Source organism: Prunus dulcis, chromosome 7 (genome assembly GCF_902201215.1).
Source record: "Prunus dulcis chromosome 7, ALMONDv2, whole genome shotgun sequence".
Taxonomy (NCBI): domain Eukaryota; kingdom Viridiplantae; phylum Streptophyta; class Magnoliopsida; order Rosales; family Rosaceae; genus Prunus; species Prunus dulcis.
The window spans coordinates 13,827,005-13,843,905 of record NC_047656.1 but is presented as its reverse complement, the minus strand read 5'-3'; the positions used below and the strand labels follow the sequence as shown (position 1 = coordinate 13,843,905).

At 37.3% G+C, this 16,901-nt stretch overlaps 3 protein-coding genes across 3 annotated transcripts; 1 reads left to right on the top strand and 2 right to left on the bottom strand.

Moving 5' to 3' along the window:
- Positions 1 to 843: 843 nt before the first annotated feature.
- On the bottom strand, positions 844 to 2,232 carry LOC117635416 (uncharacterized acetyltransferase At3g50280-like). The gene has a single exon (XM_034369743.1). The coding sequence runs from the start codon at positions 2,230 to 2,232 to the stop codon at positions 844 to 846; it is 1,389 nt and encodes a 462-aa protein (XP_034225634.1).
- A 952-nt stretch (positions 2,233 to 3,184) lies between these two features.
- Positions 3,185 to 4,633, bottom strand: LOC117633550 (uncharacterized acetyltransferase At3g50280-like). Its single transcript, XM_034367189.1, has one exon. It carries the CDS (start codon positions 4,593 to 4,595, stop codon positions 3,255 to 3,257), a length of 1,341 nt encoding a protein of 446 aa, XP_034223080.1. The 5' UTR covers positions 4,596 to 4,633; the 3' UTR covers positions 3,185 to 3,254.
- Positions 4,634 to 11,635: 7,002 nt separating this feature from the next.
- On the top strand, positions 11,636 to 13,446 carry LOC117635037 (uncharacterized acetyltransferase At3g50280-like). The gene is made up of 2 exons (XM_034369365.1): positions 11,636 to 12,634; positions 13,051 to 13,446. The coding sequence occupies exons 1-2, from the start codon at positions 11,669 to 11,671 to the stop codon at positions 13,444 to 13,446; spliced, it is 1,362 nt and encodes a 453-aa protein (XP_034225256.1). The 5' UTR covers positions 11,636 to 11,668.
- The last annotated feature ends 3,455 nt before the right edge of the window (positions 13,447 to 16,901 follow it).

Sequence of the window (16,901 nt, the reverse complement as noted above, 5' to 3'; positions counted from 1 at the left end):
ATATAATAAACAGTAGTAAAGAAAAATATATAAACCAGCGAGATAATCTATTGACTACTGGGGCATTGTCCCAAATGATGAGCTGCATCACTGAATGCATTGAAAAACATAATGTTGATTAATTCCCCTCAAGTCCCAAACAGATCAGCTCACTGCATCCCACCACCTAACCTTACCTGCACCATTGCGATGCTCGAGCGAACCCGAATCTCATGAGATTAGGCTTTTTTATATTTTATTTTAATCTTATGAGATTAGGCTTTTTTTTTATATGCTTATTTAAGGCACACTTTTGTATGGCTCATTATGTATGTATTTTACTAATTCTAACCATCTATTTTGTAGATATTCATTCAAAAATTATTTCTACAAAAAATCACTTGAATCCAATATCATTTGACCATTCAATTGAATTATTGAAATTTTAGTATTTTCTTGAAGAACCATGTTCATTGATTTTGTAGAACACAATCATATTATTCTGGTCAAAGTACTTCTTGTTGCAAGTTCGAGTATTGCCGGACTTGATCAATGTCTACTTTCTGTGAGCTGCCCTTGGACACTTTGTATTTGTGCCGGTACGAAGATTGTTGATTTTTTAAGCTCAAATTGAAGGCTTTGTTTTTGTTGCTTTTAGTAAGCCCTTGGCTATGTTGGTTATCAGCCACTTCTTGTGCCATCTGCTCATATACACTTTGTTGGCAGAACAATCGGAAATACGAATTTAAAGATAATAATAATTCTTAATGGAATTGTAATAATCAAATATAATAACAAATTCACATAAAATTAATATAAATTAATAAACACAAATAGAAATACTGGCAACTTTAATCAATAAACTCAACTTTTATTTTTGCCCGGGCCTTCAAAATCAATAGACCAGCCCTGATGTAGCACGACCTCCATAAACTCTTTGTCGTCCTTCATAGCTTGTAGAGCCTCTGGAAAAAGGCAAGCTTCAACATCAATACTTCCTTCTTCAGCCCCAGGAAACACTGTTAGCCTCCCATTTGTTTTGTCTGCCGCTCCGCTTCGCACAGCAAGTGGCCTCCCCCACCCAAAATCATTCCCAAATACGTTAAACCGCGGCGAGCTTCCTGTAAGCAATGCAGAACTTGTTGAAATATTACTTATATTTGAAACAAATATTGGGGTTTTCACCCATTCGTCCAAGGACTTCCTCGCTTCGTCAGCTGTTAGGGAAGCAATCTGTTCGTTTATTTGTAAAGCCGCCCAGCCTAGTCCATGATGTAGAAGCTCTCCAGCAGTGGACTTGACAAGAACCGCTTTAACCGCATTCCCGAGGTATTCTTCTGGCAATGGTGGCTTCAATCTTTGCCTCAATCCCACCATAACCCGATAAATAACCTCTTGATCAGGGTTGAGATGTCTACTACGGGTTGCAGCCCGCCATAGATGAGCCATGAGGGCTTGGAGGGATGAGATGTTATTGATGCCAATCTCAGCATTGGCCTTGGATTTGAGCTCTGCTACCTTTTGTTTTGAAAAATGAAAGAGTACCCTTTGCAATGACTCTGAAGACCTCCTAACATGCTTCCTTGTAATTTCACCATAGGAGAAGGGTAACTGAACCGGGAGATCAATTACGCTGTCAAAAAATTGGCGACCAAAAAAGGGAGGAGGTTGAGAAATGTTATTAGAGCCAGCACGAGAGATTTCAGACCAAGTATTGAAGAAATGCCAGAAAGAAGTACCATCCACAACCGCGTGGTTTATGCTGCAACCGATAAAGATGCCATCAACCAGTTGAGTTACTTGCGCCGCAAGCAATGGTTTCGAAATGCCTTCATAGTTCCGAACTGCATTCAAGGGAAAGAGGTGGTACACAATTTCATCAGGAATGCAAAGAGGGTCAAGGATATCGGCCACTTTGACACAGTCAGCAGTTGCGTGGACAAACTGGGCTCCGGCGCCATTACAGTTGATGAAAAAACATGTGGTGTTGTTATCTTCATTTTCGATCGGGGCTAGGCGGCCAGCAAGTGGGTAGAAGATGTTCAAGGTGCGGGAAAGGGAGGCTTTTAGGTGTTGTACCAAGTTGTTGCTCTGTTCTTGATCTGCTGGTTTGTGGAAAAGAAGTCCCTTTTGGTTGTAATAGATTCGGATGAGCTGCAGATCACATGGAGTTAACTGAATTCTACGAGCTAAGTGATCATTCTCAATTGTTGGTTGGATGGTACTTGTGGAGATATGCCGAATCTGAGTCATTTTTCCCCAATTTGGACAGCACTGCGTTTAAATGTTTAAGCTGGTGAATCTGATGGTAATAAATAGCTAAACGTGATTTTCTTTATATAAAATTATTATGACTTTTTCATTACTTTAACAAATGTCTGATTGAAGAGTTGGTGACAAGGGGCCACTGCTATTTTCAATGATTTCAAACTGCTCCCAATATGAGGTCAAAAATATTCAAGCAACGATATATGACTTTATTTTAGATGGAGAGATTCAACACCGACAAGGTTGTTGCGATTCCGATGGCGATACAAACATCCAATAGGATCCAAACCTAATTTTCTTTTAAAAATTTATAAATAAATTATTTGGCCTCATCACATCAATAATGTATTTTATTTATATTATTATTACTATCTAACATCAGGAATGTGTTCTCATCGTATCAAACAAGGATCGTCTCTTTGAAGAGTAGGTGGTGAGTGGAGACTGACTAATGTCATGATGATAAAAGGGTACAACCATTCACGTGCCCCGTTTGGGCTTTCACACGTGGATTAACTCGTTTTGATATCATGAAAAAAGTTGAGATTCTATCCTAAAATAAATTGGCAATAAAACGAGTAGTTCAACTCCTTATAAGCCTTTGTTAAATTTCTCAATTTTCTAATATATGACTTTTTTACCTTCACATTCTCACAGGGAGATAATTTATTCACATGGGGGACTAGCTTTTTCTTTTTTTGTGTAAGTTAGAAAGGGAAGTGTGGGTTTTCTCACCAACAGACAATCGAAGTGTCATTGGAATTTTCACCGACAGACTACCGAAGTGTTATTTGAATTCCCTGTTGCAAACACTGGCTGTTCTTAATCATAATTACTTTTTAACACAAACTATTTAATAAAACAAGAGAACTAATCTAAACCACCGGGGCTTTGAATGGACTAGTAGATAAAACATGAGCACAATTAGAAACCAACAAATCAGTCAAAGACATGGAAACTTTATTATTAATTCACTTAATAGGTTATTGGAGTCCCTAATTTTCTCTCTAAGCCACACTGTCCATAAACTCAGCGTCCTGTGCCAAAGCTTGCAGTGTTTGAGACGAAAGGCAAGCTTCAAAATCAATGCTTCCATCTTCAGCCCCAGGAAACACCGTCAACTTCCCGTCAAACTTGTTCCCAGCACCACTTCTTACAGCCAGAGGCCTTCCCCAGCCAAAGTCATTGCCAAACACATTGAACCGCGGTGAGCTTCCAGTGGCCAATGAGTTGACTGACAAGGTACCCATTTTGTTCAGTTTGGGACTCTTTACCCATTCCTCTAAATGCTTTCGAACTTCTTGTTCTGTCTTGGAAGCGATCATTTTGTTCATCTCCAGAGCCGCCCAGCCTAGTCCCTGCTTGAGCAAATCACCTACAGTGGACGTCACCGTGCCGAATAGAACCGCATTTCCAAGGTATTCTTCAGGTAATGGCTGAAATCTTTGCCTCAGGCCTACCAATAAGAGGTATTTGGTCTCCTGATCAGGGCTGAGACGTCTGTTGCGGGTTATGCAGACCCAGAGATGAGCCAAGAGTGCTTGAAGGGATGAGATTTTGGTGGTGCCCATCTCGGCATTGGCTTTGGCTTTGAGTTGTGCAAGTTTTTCTTTTGGAAAATGAAACATTCTTTGTTGAAGGGGCCCCGGTGGTAGAAATTTGTCAGGGATCTGATTGTGGAAGAAGGGAATACGAACTGGGAGATTGATGATGCCATCAAGAAACTCGCGGCCGAAAATGAGAGGAGGTTGAGAAATCTTACCAAAACCGTGAACTCGAGAGATTTCAGACCAAGTATTGAAGAAACGCCAGAATATTGACCCATCAACAACGCAGTGGTTCATTGTGCAACCTATGAAAATGCCATCAACCAGCTCAGTTACTTGCACTGCGAGCAAGGGATTCGACACGCTTTCGTAGTTCAAAACCCCGTTCATGGTAAAGAGGCTGTAGACAATGTCATCAGGGACCAGAACTGGGTCGAGGATATCGGCCACCGTGACACCATCGGCAACTGCATGGACAAACCCTGCTCCGGCCCCATTGCAGTCGACGGAGAAAGAGGAGCTGTTGTCGTCTTCATGTTCAGTGATGGCAAGACGGCCAGCAAGGGGATAGAAGATATCCAATGTGAGGGAGAGAGAGGACTTTAGGTGTTCGACCAAACCGTTCTTTAGGTCTTCATTCTCATAAGTGGAAAAAGGTTTGTGGAAAAGAAGGCCTTTTTGGACTTGATCTACCAGGAGGAGTTGCAGATCCCATGGAGTTAACTCAATTCTACGAGTGAACTCACCGTTGTGGGCTGTGGGTTGAACTGTAGTGGTGGAGATGAAGCGAACGTTTCCCATTTTTTACTCTTGCGCAAAGCAGGACTCGATTATTGAAACTTTTTGTCGAGCGATTTAAATATAGACTCTAAATTTATATATGCACAATATCATGTTACCATGTTACCCTAAAAAAAAGGGTTGGTGGGGTTGGTGGTGATCTGTCAATTTTCTAGTATTCCCCTTTTTACATTTCTCACTTTTTTACATGCACACTGCCTTTTTTTAACTGGTATGTCAATCTTCTATTATGTATGAACTTATTGATGTGTATAAATTCCTATCGTGTATTGGGGGAACAAACAAAAAGGAATACAGATTAGTCAATGAAATAATGTATAGAATTTTCATTCTTTCTTTATGTAATTTTCATATTAAATGATGAAGAAAATTCTAGAGGAAGGCCGATTAGTCAATGAAATCATGTATGGAATTTCCGTTCTTTCTTTATGTAATTTTCATATTAAACGACGAAGAAAATTCTAGAGGAAGACAGATTAATCAATGAAATAATGTATGGAATTTCCACTCTTTCTTTATGTAATTTTCATATTAAATGACGAAGAAAATTCTAAAGGTAGACTTATCAGAAAAGGATATACATGTAGAGCAATCCCATGATAGGTGACCCACTAGGAAATTGCTCGTGAGTTCTCAGAAAGAAAACCGTGAGGGCAGAGAGGGTGGCCCAAAGCGGACAATATCGTGCTATGACGGAGTTGATCTAGACAATATCGTGCTATGGCGGAGTTGATCCCGGGATGTGACATGGTAATAGAGTTGTAAGAAAAATTAGATAAATTGAAGGACAATACATTTAATAAGTGTAAACTTGGAAAACAAAAGGTGGTTTTTTTGATTTATTAATGTCATTATTTTAAGTGTATGAGAAGTGACACATGTCATGAGGAAAAGGGAGAAGGTCAAAAAGAGAATGGAAGACTATCTTAGTTTGCTTTAATTAAGTATGAGGACATGCATAATTTTCACGTAGGGTGTGAGGTTTAGTTCTTTTTATTTATTTGTCGGTCAGCCTAGTCCTAATGAGATTAATTAATAATACTTTATTTGGATGATCAACCTAATTCTAATGGGATTAATTAATAAACATCTCTCCTTATAATTTAAATTATTGCTTGTATTATAATATAAAATATACCTCTTTATCCATGCACATGGAAGAATTGACTCAGATTTTCATGTTTATTTTAGTCTATCTTTATTTGTGCTTCTTTATTAATGCTTAGTCCTTTTGCAGGAGATACGACATCCCAACCGCATTCCAATGTGAATACATTACACGATTTAATAATTGATGCCACCAATTCACTGTAGTGGTGAACTTACAGAAACGCAAGGAGATGCATCTCCTCTTGCAGAAAAACATCTTGGAGTTGATAAAATTTGAACCTCTGGTCTGCCATGGAGATGCCCACCAAGTGTTTGTGGAAATGCCGTAGCGGCTTCTATTTTGAGTTTGATGCGCTGCTGCGCATAGGCGCAGCGCCTATTCCTCTTTTTTAAAAACTCCTAGCCAAAACAAGGTCGTTTTGGTCTAGGGAAACAAAAAAACAAAAAAACCGCGGTGCAGTTGGGAAGGAGTCCTCTTGCAAGATATCAACAACAATATAAATTCATTGAAGCTCAAATCCTAAAACTTGAACAACGCTCCTCTTGCTTGCTGCAGTGCAGAGGTGAATACACAATCACAATCCCAACAATATAAATTAATTAAAGACCCAATCCCAGTCCCAAATATATTTTTTTTTTCCTTCAATTTTATTTCTTCTCTTCCTGTCATGCCCAATGGCCTCCTCTCTGTGGGCAAGATTGTGTCTGGAGGTTGGCACAGATTGGGGCAAGTGAGCTCTTGGGGTCAGATATGAAGTTCTTTGGAGGAAAAAGAAGGGCACAGTCTTGGGCTATTGTGCTTTGATGGCCATTTTTTGGGTCATTGGGAAGAGAGAAATAGAATAATTTTTGAAATCCTCAAAGGGGATGAGATTGGTCAGCTATGGGACCGAGTCAGGTTTTGGGCATCGCTTTGGGCATCTACATCCTCAGAATTTAAAGACCCTACTCTAAGCCTTATTGCTTTAGATTGGAGTGCTAATGTAACGTAGTCTTTGCAAGTTCTTATTTTTTTTATTTTGTGGATAAAATGGGGGGCCAAACCCCAAAAAAACAGAAAACCTAACCAATGCAAATCAAACGCCCACGAGTGACCCCCAACAAATCAACACCTAACGCAGAGCTAGCCCAGACAGGAGCTGAAACAAAAAACTGAATATCCAAGTCTAGATTATGGCTCCATTTGGCAAGGCAATCCGCCAAACCATTTTTCTCTTTGAAAATATTCTGGATATTCCAACTCTCAAAATGCCTAAGCATCTTCCCACAGTTTGAAAGCAAAGCAGTTAGAGGATAAAAAAAGAAGAGAGATTTACTATTATACCCAATATAGGAGTTCAAATTATTAAAAAACCTATATGAAATGGACTTTAGAAACACACTCAAAACTCATTTACAGCATAATAAAAAGGCTTATAACTTCTTTTAAATTACAAAACTACTATTGATTTCTTAAAACAAACTCAATCCCAAAACCTCATAAAAAATCTCAAAACACTTAATAGGACATCAAAGAAATTTAATAATCAAAATTTGTTGTAAATGCATGAGTTGGTGGATGACCACCATACCTCTTAGTATTCTACCGTTGGATTTTATGTAACCTATGCACTAAGTATTTGTAATTAGTGCTTGTAACCTATATGTATATTGTAAATGATGGTATTCAATATCCTATCTTGTAAGCCTATAAATAGGTGGTTCTACCAAAGATTAAGGGAAAGAATAAAGATGATGAAACTTTATCTTTAGCATATCACTTCTCTCTACATTTTCCCTCTAGTTTTATAACACGTTATCAGCACGACATTGCTCTTGCCCCAATATTGACACTCAGAGGCGTCTATTGGAGAAACTTCCTACTTTCTTTTGTGGGTAGGAAGTTTATGATGTCATGAACCAAAAGTTCATGAGGCCCCAATATTACACAACTATTAAAGTAGTTGAAGTTTATGATGTCATGAACCAAAAGTTCATGAGACCCCAATATTACACAACTATTAAAGAACTATTAAAGTAGTTGAAGTTTATGATGTCATGAACCAAAAGTTCATGAGGCCCCAATATTACACAACTATTAAAGTAGTTGAAGATTATAATATCATGAACCAGAAGTTCATTGACCGGATAACTTTTATGTTGTGGCATGATTATCTTGGCAATCCATATTCCACAATGACACAAAAGAGTTTTATAAATTTGTAAGGACATTGTTTAAAGGAGGCTCAAAATATTGTCTTGTCCAACAAATATCATTACAAAGAATCCTCACAAATAAAAGTTGATTTGAGCATATTATACAGTCTCTTTCTTCCTCTTATTTCTCCTTAATTTCACAAATAATATTCTCCTGTTATGGATGCAATTACGTTCCGTTACTTAATAAGTCTTGCAGTTTCAGAAAAACTTGACATGCGTCTTATGGACGTTGTTACTGCATACTTGTATGGGGAGCTAGATGCCAATATTTATATGAAAGTCCCAGAAGGACTCAAGTTGGCAGAATCAAACACTAAATCACAGGACATGTACTCCATTAAGTTGAGACGTTCACTATATGGGTTGAAACAATCCGGACGAATGTGGTACAACCGTCTTAGTGAATATTTGATTAAGGAAGGGTACATCAATGATCCCATATGTCCTTGTGTTTTCATAAAGAAATCAAATTCTGGATTTGCAATCGTAGCAGTGTATGTCGACGACATGAACTTAATTGGAACTCCTGAAGAGATCATTAAAACTGCTGAATATTTAAAGTGTGAATTTGAGATGAAAGACCTTGGTAAAACTAAATATTGTTTGGGCTTGCAGATCGAGCATCATCCCAATGGAATTCTTGTCCATCAATCAGCTTACACTGAAAAATTTTTAAAGCGATTTTATATGGATAATTCCCACTCGTTGGGCACTCCAATGGTAGTTCGTCCATTAGACACAAATAAAGATTTGGTATCAGAGCCACTCTGTCGTGTGGTGCGAGTGTGCCGACGAGGACGTCGAGCTCTTAAGGGGGGTGGATTGTAAGATCCCACATCAACCAAACGGAGAGGGAGTGATGTGCCTTATATGTGCACACCCGCATCCATCTAGCACGAGGCCTTTAGCTCACCTGAGGAGCACTAGTCAGTAGAACCTGCGAAGTTAGCGAGCCAGAAAGCAATCCCAAGGATGGGGGTGACCCACCAGATTGCTTTCGTGAGTTCCCGAAACAAACCGAGGGCGTGAGGGGCAGCCCAAAGCGACAATATCGTTAACTGCTACCCGTGAGCCGATCCCTGATGACTGACAAAAAGGATAATGCATATAAAAGTTGTACATATTCTAACATGGATTGATATTCTCATATCACAATCCATTAACATGGTGACTATATATATAATGCATGCCTGAAGCATGACAGAAATATAGGTTCTAAAGACTTAACTCCTCATAAGTGGAGATTATTTGAAAAATTCAAGCCCTATAAAAAATAACGCTCTATAGGAGGTTATGATTCACATATTCTAAATAATTCATTGTAAAAGAGATGTTTGTCTCACAAATGACAACATAAGCCCCTGAATAGGCATTGGTACCCCAAAGCAATGAGATGCTTATAAATTATGCATGCGCATGCCCATGAGAATTGTGGGATCACAAATTGATGATACATTTGGTTTATTAGTAGCTACTACAATCATCAAGGGCTATGATTATATTAAATCACGTTTCATGAATGTCGACAAGTTAAGTGATTGGCCAAAAATGGAAATAGGCAATTCCATTTATCACTAAATATGAAGTGTGGGATATTGAACCTATAGCTCAAACACCGAATTACAAATTCTAAGTATGAAGGTTATGAATTGGTGCTTATGAAGTGAAATAAGATCACTAATATGACATAAGGTTTCCTGGGAGAGACATGGTTTTAGTCTCCCATCTCATCATAGATGCATCCATATTTCTATAAGTGCAGTTGTTACTTTAACGTGAAACTTATAGCATATGTTAAATGCATATTTATTAAGACTATATGGTACATGGAAATCCTCAAAGCTCATGACTAAAAGTTTGAGTATTTTGAATTCAAATTTGATATTATTGTAACATATTCTAACTATTAAATTTGTTGTTGATGCTCCTAAATATTTCAATCATTTGAAAAGTGAAAAACAGGTCGAATAGTGTGATAGACGATCATGTATGAAGACAATGTTGCTTGTATTGCTCAAATCAGAGAAGGGGAGATATTAATCAGGGGGAGATATCAATCAGGGGGAGCATCCCAATTCTACTACATGTAGGACATATGCGCGTTGTACTCTTTTTCCCTTCGACTAGGTTTTTTGTCCCACTGGGTTTTTCCTAGCAAGGTTTTAACGAGGCAACATAAGCGCATCTAACACCATATCAATGATCCAGAAGAAAGTTTCACTCTTTTTCCCTTCACTTCGGTTTTGTCCCACTGGGTTTTCCAAGCAAGGTTTTTAATGAGGGAACTATGTCATTGTATGGTGGACATCCAAGGGGGAGTGTTGTAAATGCATGGGTTGGTGGATGACCACCATACCTCTTAGTATTCTACCGTTGGATTTTATGTAACCTATGCACTAAGTATTTGTAATTAGTGCTTGTAACCTATAGGTATATTGTAAATGATGGTATTCAATATCCTATCTTGTAAGCCTATAAATAGGTGGTTCTACCAAAGATTAAGGAAGAATAAAGATGATGAAACTTTATCTTTAGCATATCACTTCTCTCTACATTTTCCCTCTAGTTTTATAACAAAATTAAATTTAACAGGGCCAGCCATCATTTTTTGGGTTTTTTTGAGTTTATTTATAGAAATTCAACGGAATATGGTTTATTTATAATTTTAGTTCTAAAATAGGTATATGACTAAATATCTCAAAAAAGAATCCCTTGGCTTTTTGAGTTGCATTGTTGTCTCCTCCTGCTTTCTTTTGTTATGTTTGCTTGGCCATGTGGCCCGCTTAGCCACGTGCTTTTTTCTGTACTCTTTTTTGGCCTTTTGCAATATATCATCACTTTTTTTCAATTTTTTCTTTAAAAAAAATTTCTTCTCATGTATATATATATATTTTTTTGTTTAAGCTTTTTTCTTTTCTTTTTTATAATATATTTTATTATTATTTGTTTCTGATTTAGCTCTTTATATCAGTAGTAAACTTGAGGATGTTGCACGGCATACAACTCAAGGTATGCATTTTAATTTGTTTGTTTAATTGATAATTTGATATGCATTTTTATTAGATTAATGCATATTAATTTATATTAGATTAATTAATAATTTAAATGAATTTTGATAAATAATGAATGACAATAGTATTTATAAAATTTAAGGGCATTTGGTAGTCTAAATTTTTTATGAGCTTTTATCCTTTAAATATTGTCACTTTTCTGAAAAATTACTGGATCTATCATTGTGGGCGGTTATTTATTTATATATAATTTTTTATTTTTTTAAATTTTATTTCAAAGGGTTATAATTGGGTTTTGTGTCCAGTTGTTAACTAAAGTTTTAATTATTTTTAAAAATGACACATGATAAATTTTAAATAAAAGTATCACTAATTGATGCGGTGATACGTTGCTTTCTCTAAATTCTCCTATCGTAGCACACCTTTCACTCCTCGTTGCTCTTCCTTTGTATAACCAAAGGAATGAAGTCAACAATTATTATAATACTTAAATATCTAATTCGTCATTCCAAAATTACTTTTGCATTTCCAAATATCTTCCTTACCTTCAGCATATTCCCTTGTTTTTGGTTATATTCATGATGGTAGTCAATTTGTATTTCTCTTCCTCTTCCTTTACAGTGAAGTTAGAGTAAATCTGAAAATACAATATAACATTCTAATAGGTTCAAATAAATATATAAGTTTACATGCAGCCAAGCCAAGAATCAATAGTTAAGCGTGTCCAGTTAAAATTTAGAGAAATAATCTTAGATGGGATACATTCGCTTCATCTCCACGACCATTGTTCAACCCACATTCCACAATGAACTTACTCAGAGGATTGAGTTAACTCCATGGGATCTACAGCTCATCCTATTAGATCACATCCAAAAGGGCCTTCTCTTCCACAAACCAAAATCCAGCACCTATGAGCAAGACCCCATCACGAGCTTGACTGAACACCTAAAACACTCCCTCTCCCTCACCTTAGACATCTTCTATCCCCTTGCTGGCCGTCTTGCAATTACCGAAAATGAGGACGACAACACCACCTCTTTCTCCGTCGACTGCAATGGCGCCGGAGCTGAGTTTGTCCATGCAGTTGCCGATGGTGTCACGGTGGCCGATATCCTTGACTCTGTTTTGGTTCCTGATGACATTGTTCACTCATTCTTTCTGATGAATGGGGTTTTGAACTACGAAGGCAGTGGATCCAAACCCCTGCTTGCAGTTCAAATAACTGAGTTGGTTGATGGCATTTTCATAGGTTGCACAATGAACCACTCTGTTGTTGATGGGTCATCATTCTGGCATTTCTTCAACACTTGGTCTGAAATCTCTCGACGTGGTAGTACCAATTGTGGCAAAATTTTGCAACCTCCTCCTGCTTTTGGCCGCGATTTTCTCAACGGCATCATTGATCTCCCGGTTCGCCTTCCAAACTTTCAAAACAAAATCCCGAAAATTAGGTTTTTAGCACCCCTTCTTCAACAAAGAGTGTTCCATTTTTCCAAGCAAAAAATTGCACAGCTCAAAGCGAAAGCCAATGCCGAAATGGGCACCACCAGGATCTCATCCCTTCAAGCACTCTTGGCTCATCTTTGGGTGTCCGTGACCCGCAACCAGCGTCTCGAAACTGATCAAGAGACCCAGTACAAAGTGTTAGTGGGCATGAGGCAGAGATTACAGCCACCATTGCCAGACCAATACCTTGGAAATGCTGTTCTATTCGGCATAGTAACATCCACAGTAGGCGAGTTGCTTGAGCGCGGACTAGGCTGGGCGGCTTGGGAAATGAACAAGACGATTTCTTCACAAACAGAACAAGATGTAAGGAAGCTGTTGGAGGGTTGGATAAAAGATCCTAAAGTGCCAAAGCTTGATGGCTTGGCAAGCAACTCTTTGTTGACAGGAAGCTCACCGCGGTTCAATGTGTTTGGCAACGACTTTGGTTGGGGACGGCCTCTGGCTGTTCGAAGTGGCGTTGGGAACAAATTTGATGGGAAGTTGACTGTGTTTCCTGGGGCTGAAGATGGAAGTATTGATTTTGAAGCTTGCCTTTTGCCTCAGACACTACAAGCTTTGGCACACGACGCAGAGTTCACGGCCAGTCTAGCTGCTTGATTTTTAGTTTCTTTCTCTTGCAATTATAGTCAAGGACAGTGACCATGAAAGCTGGGGAGGTTCTGGAACGTGGGCTTGGTTTTGTGGCTTGGGAAATGAACAACATGGTGGCTTTGCAAACAGAAGAGAAACTGAGAAGCTTCTTGGAGTGTTGGGTGCAAGAGCCCAAGTTGCTTACAGAAGACAATATGGCTGCTAATGCTTTAGTCACAAGCAGCTCGCCGAGGTTCAATGTGAATGGCAATGACTTTGGTTGGGAAAGGCCAGTTGGGGTGAGAAACGGTGTTGAGAATAAGTCACATGGGAAGATTACAGTGTTTGCTGGGGTTGAAGAAGGCAGTATTGATATTGAAGCTTGTCTTTTGGCTGAGACCTTGGAGGCCATGGGAAATGATTCAGAATTCATGGATGTGGACACAGTGTAGCTCTAGATGCATTGCTAATACAACTTTTTTAAATAAAAATTATTTAAATATGTATTTGTGTAATCAATTCAATCATGTTATCATTATCTTCTGCGCTATCTAATTTGTTCTTTGTGTAATCAATTCAATCAAGTTATCACAGTATTCACTACAGAAAATGCCATTTCTATAGAGAATTAGTACATCCGTTATAATCCATCATGATTGAGAACGAGGTAAACTAGTCATATGACCAAGTATCCATTTGGATTCAAATAAAAATACTAAAAAATCAAATTCCCATCAAATTAAAATATGAAAAATTAGTTCTGGTGCAAAATACGATTTAGGCTAAAAATGATGGCTCATTAAGTCAACATATACTTCATACTAAAATCCTATAAAATCAAGTTTTCTTATTTGATGTGTAAGAAATAAAAGCCGCCAAAAAATATCTTGAGAAAATGATTATTCCGAAAAATTATTTTTCATACTTGGTCAATATTTTTACACAAAACAATTTTTCATGTATGGTATGAATGCATGAAGGGACCTATGGTCAATCTAGGTAAAAAGCCTTAGATGTTCAATCCACAAATACTTTTAGCCTTTCAAAATTGCACCTCCGCAAAAAAATTCATGAGTCCGCCAATTAGCGCAGTATATATTAACTTATTAAAGCCCAAAAAAGTCCCTTTAACAAAATAATAATAATAAATAATTCAGTTGGAGGGAAGCAATAAAAATACACATTAAAATAGGTTCACTTTCAGTTATGTTATTGAACATATTTTCATTCTGATCATATGTATTTTTCAGTTGCATTTAATATGTATTTGTTTATTGTTTTTGATAAAGAGCGATAGTATTTTATTGATAAGAGGAACATAAACAAGTACAAAGCCACTATGGTATTAAATCCTATTTGGTTTATGTTAAAGCTTATTGAAAATTAGTCTATGGAGCTATGAACAGCTTGGTTTATATGATTTAATGTTTACTTTTATTTCTATAAACACTATAGAAATTGTAAGTACCAAAAAAAATAATCATTAAATTTTAAGCTAATAACTTTAGCCAGCACACCCGTTAAAAAATTCTTAGTTTTGCCCTTGCATGTGACTCATGTCAATTCTACCCTATTAGTATGAAAATTGTATTGGCATTTCCTAGACTCTAGCATAGGTTGGAAAGTCGTATGTGAATAATGTTTACTAGAATTTTTGGTGCAACACATTCAATTTCGAATTTTTAAAGCATGACTTGATCAATATGAGAAACTTGATTTCAGGTAAATAATTACATAATCATGCATTCACAATATGATTCCTAGTTGAATTTTCCATGCCATTGTGATTTAAGTTAAAATATTAATGTTTCCTATAATGACATGCACGATGCTCATCTCCTATTTAACTTGTTTTAGGAGATATTATTTCTCCACAAAAGAGTGGCTATTTGGTTTCATCACTTAGAGTCCATATTGAACCAAAACTAATATTCATAATTGAATAGTATTTAGTCTCCTGTTTTGACGTCTTTGACTTGAGCCCATATTGGATTAAACTTGAGAGTCATAATCGAAGAGCGTTGTGGACTCTTGTGTTACCATCTGACTAGAGAGAATGAGTTTTGCATAAAAGAAATGTGTCGCTCTTTTGAAAAACATAGCTTTCGACATATTGTTTTTTGAGCATATTGAATTTTTAAGAGAAAGTTGATGTGCATATTTTTTTCTAATAAGTCATCAAGTGCTCCTTGTTTACTTGGTGACTTATCAAATCTTTTCATCATTCATATTGTATTCATATGCAGGTGATGACTCATATGGTTGAGGGCACCAAGACTGTTATGGTGTTTATCCACCGGCGAGCTTGAAGCAATCGCGACCAGTTCAACATACGGAGTGTCGAAGATCATCCCGTGACAGAAGTTGAGTTACGAAGAAGTCGATAAACTTTATCAAGATTACGCCTAGGATAAGTGTGTGAGTACTTCTTGTAATCTTCATTCTATAGCGGATTTGTTTTGGACTAAGGAGTCCTGTGGATTTTCCTCATAAGTGGGGCTTTACCACATAAAATAAATATTTGCGTGTTCCTTTACTGTAAGCTCTTCACATTTCAGGATTGGTAAGCCATATCAATCCTGCTTCGAAAGTCTATTTTAATTTATTGTTAATAATATCGAATTAGCCTATTCACCTCCCTCTAAGCATTTTTACTCATCCTAAAGGTAATTTATGTTGGCATCAGAGCAGTTTGCTGAACACACTCAACAAGATCCGACATACTATAGGATAGATCGTGCAGCGGGCTCAATTGTACATCCACCATATTTCGATGGCAACAACTATGGTGCTTAGAAGGCTAAAATGAAGTCGTTTCTCTTGTCCTTAGACGTGTATGGAATACAGTGGTTCATGGATTTCCTAAACCCACAAAGAAGATCAGAAAAGGGGATGAAGAAACCATAGTTCCCAAAACTAGAGAAGAGTGGACCACTGCAGAAGTCACACACAACACTAATAATCAGAAGGAGTTAAATGCTATATTTACTACTGTCTCTTCCGATCAATTTGAATATATATCTGGCTGTGATACTTCCAAGGAGGCTTAGGATATTTTGCAGGTCACTCATGAAGGAATAGATACTATCAAGGGAGCCAAGCATCAAATGCACACTTTATAGTTTGAGACAATCATGATGGATGAGAAGGAAACTTTTTCTGAATTTTATGTTAAACTTTACATCCTTGTGAATGCATGTTCAAGTTTAGGTGAAAAAAATTTCAAAAGATAGGGGGTGAAAAGATTTTAAGGTCCTTGCCTCAACGTTTTCAAACAAAGATCACTTGAACACTTTGAAAGTTCTTGAACTCAAAGGGCACTTCAAACCTAAGAGATGAAGCACCTAGCTCCTAAAAAGAGTAAAAGCATTTCTCTCAAAGTAATTGACAATTACAGATAGTGAACACCAATCAAAAGAATTCAATGGAGAGGAATTTGGAATTTGCTTATCTTTCACGACAATTCAAGAAGTTTTTCAAAAATCAAAATTCCAGAAGTCACTTCAAGAAATCACCCAGGTATAAATTCAAAAATTAAGCATGGTGATTATACTTATGGTAATTTAAAATCTCGCAGGTTCACTGAGAAGAAAAACACTAGAGAGAGAGTCAAGTGCTTTGAATGCAAAGGGTATGGACATATTGCCTCTGAATGTGCCAACAGACAAAAGAAGCAAAATGGAAAAGTCAAAGCACATATAATGTAACCTGGAGTGACAGTGACCCAGAATCAGAAAATGAAGAAAATACCATTGCGTTAATCACCACAATCAGCTTGGATGAGGCACAGCAAAACAATGTGAATAATAGAGAACCAAATATTGACTATGTGCTGGAAAAGTATGATGATCGGTTGGCTGCCTCTAAGAAACTCAACAAACATAATAGAGAGCTTGCAAAAAGAGTT

Bases quoted from the DNA above. Each gene is read 5' to 3' on its own strand.
- LOC117635416 (XM_034369743.1), bottom strand. From the start codon at position 2,232: ATGACTCAGATTCGGCATATCTCCACAAGTACCATCCAACCAACAATT.
- LOC117633550 (XM_034367189.1), bottom strand. From the start codon at position 4,595: ATGGGAAACGTTCGCTTCATCTCCACCACTACAGTTCAACCCACAGCC.
- LOC117635037 (XM_034369365.1), top strand. From the start codon at position 11,669: ATGGGATACATTCGCTTCATCTCCACGACCATTGTTCAACCCACATTC. The intron at 12,635-13,050 runs GTAACATCCACA...TTGCAATTATAG, and splicing joins ATGCTGTTCTATTCGGCATA to TCAAGGACAGTGACCATGAA.